The sequence below is a fragment of the Cryptomeria japonica genome, chromosome 1 (genome assembly GCF_030272615.1).
Source record: "Cryptomeria japonica chromosome 1, Sugi_1.0, whole genome shotgun sequence".
Taxonomy (NCBI): Eukaryota; Viridiplantae; Streptophyta; class Pinopsida; order Cupressales; family Cupressaceae; genus Cryptomeria; species Cryptomeria japonica.
This window is the reverse complement of record NC_081405.1, coordinates 242,018,437-242,021,622: the sequence shown is the minus strand read 5'-3', so window position 1 is coordinate 242,021,622 and position 3,186 is coordinate 242,018,437. Positions and strand designations below refer to the sequence as shown.

General features: G+C 33.9%; 1 protein-coding gene across 1 annotated transcript; it reads left to right on the top strand.

Moving 5' to 3' along the window:
- Positions 1-302: 302 nt before the first annotated feature.
- Positions 303-653, top strand: LOC131034147 (chitinase 1-like). The gene has a single exon (XM_057965540.1). It carries the CDS (start codon positions 303-305, stop codon positions 651-653), a length of 351 nt encoding a protein of 116 aa, XP_057821523.1.
- Positions 654-3,186: the final 2,533 nt, after the last annotated feature.

Below are 3,186 nucleotides of genomic sequence, written 5' to 3'. Positions count from 1 at the left end.
CGGGGTTGCTTTCCTGTTTTGCTGTTGTTTCTTGCCGGACTGTCTGTTGGCCGGCTGTTGTAAAACTTTACGTTTCAGGTCCTTCTAAAACCCGTTTATCCTTATCAAAAACAATAAACACTTTAATTTAATTTATGATACTAATATATGTGTTCAATTCCACCACCTTAATTAAAATTTTATTTTTAAATTTGAAATTAAGGAGTCAACGACCATTTAATATGGGTGTATATTTGGTAGCTCTTTGTCCATGTTATTAGTTTTATTTGCTATGGCATCTACAAAGACATTATCTCCCAAATATGAGAGAACCAAAGAGGAATAAAATACAGTCCCATTACACTGCACTCTCGAAAAACTATGGCGGTTCAATTGACTATGTGAATTTCCAATTTTATGCCTACGACTCGAGCACCAGCGTATCAGAGATCATGAACTATTTCAACGCTCAGGAGTCTCGCTGTAGCGGTGCAAAAGTGCTGGCTAGTTTCGTGATGGGGGGAAGTGGAGGTTTGTCACCTGCGAATGGCTTCTTTTTGGCGTGCAGAAAGCTTATAGACTCTGGCAAGCTCCACGGCATCTTTGTGTGGTGTGCGGACACCTCGCAGTCTAATGACTTCCAGTATGAAAAGCAATGCAGGCTGTCCTCCTAGGCTCCTGATAAGCAGCATAGGATTTGATGATAATTGTGGGTGAATAATAATTACAGTGTTTTCTTCTTATGTTCTTGTGTTCATATTTCATAATTATTGCCGATATTTCAAAGGATATTGCATTTAAGATTCTCTTGAAAATTAAGATCAGATGAATTTTGAGAAACATGACTTACATTATTGCCTTGCTCTTTTTCTTAGTTCCTTTTTATATCCTTCAGCAACATCAATTCTTAAAAAATTGACGGTTTCTCTATTAAAGAAACTTTTAGGGACTACTTAGTTGTAAAAGTTTATAGTTAAAGTATGAAGAATTTTTTATTTTCAAATGAAAATTCATGTTGCCTATTAACTAATCAATGTCATTATTATTTGAACAACATGTACCTGTGAAGAAAATCTTTATTTATTGTGGATTCTATAAAACTAGAACAACATATATCTGTGAAGGAAAGATTAAATTATTGATAATATTAATATCAATAGGTCTTCACTTTGTGCAGCACATATATATATATCCAGTCAGAACGATTCATCTACCTCAATAATATATCATTAATAGTTTCCCTTAAGGTCACTTTGTGATCGTATCTCATACTAAACCTCATGATACCATTGATTCTCTATAAACTAATATAAAATGTGAGTCCTAAAATCCATAACGACTATCGTAGATGTAATCTCATGCCATCGCTTTATTAGTGCATCTACGACTACATTGTTCTCAACTTTGATGTAATGTACATTAAAGTCATACACACATAAGAAATTTATCTAGTTCCTTTTCCAAGAATTCAAGTTTAGTTATGTGAACATATATTGTAGAAACCAATGATCAAAATGGAGCTCGGAATGGTATCCACGGAGAATTGTTCTCCATTTTGTAAGAGCATGAACCATCACTATAAGCTCCAAGTCATGTGTAGCACTACTTACTCTATTCAAACCTCTTCCCTTTCCACTATAGGGAAGTAATAGGGTATCGTGTATGATACTATTTTATATAACCTCCAACAATCTATAATTATAGCTATCTAATCTCATAAAACTCCTAACTTTTGTAAGACTTGTGGGTAGCAGCACTATATTATAACCATACTATTCATTATATCTCCTAAGATACCATTTCTAGATATGATATGGACCAAATAATAAACCTATATCCAAAAAAACTGAATGCTTAGCCAAATTGGCATATAACTAATGTCTTCTCAGATATCAAAGTACTTATCATAAATGTTCTTCGTGCTCCTCATATGTTCATAAATAAATCAATATATCATCTAAGAATATGAGTATAAATCAATCCAATAATGTATGAAACACCCTATTCATCAAGCCCATGGAGACTATGGGGGCATTCATTAACACAAATGGCACCACTATAAAATTGTAATGCTAATATGAAGTATTGAAAGTTGTCATATGAATATCAACACTATAACATGTGACTAATTGTATACTTAGAGAAAATAGATTACTATCTATACTAAGATAAAACTTGAGCATTTCAAAATAAAACATAACTGCTTCTGTTGAAATTGAAAACTAATTAACTAACTAATCTTCAACATGATAACAACCGAACTAATTCATCTTACAAGAAGTTAATATTTTATTAAACAATAATTTGGAAAATGTATCATTATGCTATTCAATATGAAAGAGAAATCAATATGATAACTTTCCTTTTAAAAGAAGGAGATAATAGTTCAAAGATTACAAATCATTTAGCTTTCCAATTGCAACTTTCTTCGATAAGCTTCGCGTAGTCTGGAAGAGGAAGAGCATCATCAAGAGATTCTCCACCCAACCATATATTTCGCAATCTCCGATGCCCCTTCCAAATGAAAGTGACTCGACCTTTAATGACGATAGAAACTAAGCATTAGATCTAGTTGTTATGTTACCATCTGAGCCTAGTGTATAGAACCTACACGCAGCTAGTCAGTCACACACTATAAGTACCCTCTAACTAGTGTGACCATTTGACTAGTTGGTGTATTTGGTTCATGTGAACTAATGATCACTTGCATAAAGTAGTACCACCTTGCCCAGAGTTTTAACATTGCAAGAATGTTTAACGCGGTATCAGTTTTCACCCCCACCTTGCTTGACTTGTACACTCTAGAGTTCACCTGAATCCATGAATATATAACATTTGGGTACAATTGGCCCATTGGTTAGTTAATCATTAGCTATAAGTTTGTTTCAAGTCTATCGTCATTAATGGTCCATAACGACCTTCTTAGAATTGTAACTTTCACTGAAGCCCAACTGACTCACTAGTTACTTACCAACTATCCGACCAGCTGCTCAATGTCTACTAACAATAACGGTCATTAACGACCATCATAGGATAGTAACATACACTTACGACCATCATAGGATAATAACATACACTTGAGTCTAACTAACTCACTAGTTTACTAGCTTTTTAATCACTTGTCAACTTACATTAATGGTCTTCAATGACCTTCAAGGTTTTATGACATTGGCAGTCTAGCTTACTACTGTTCCATTGACTCAGACT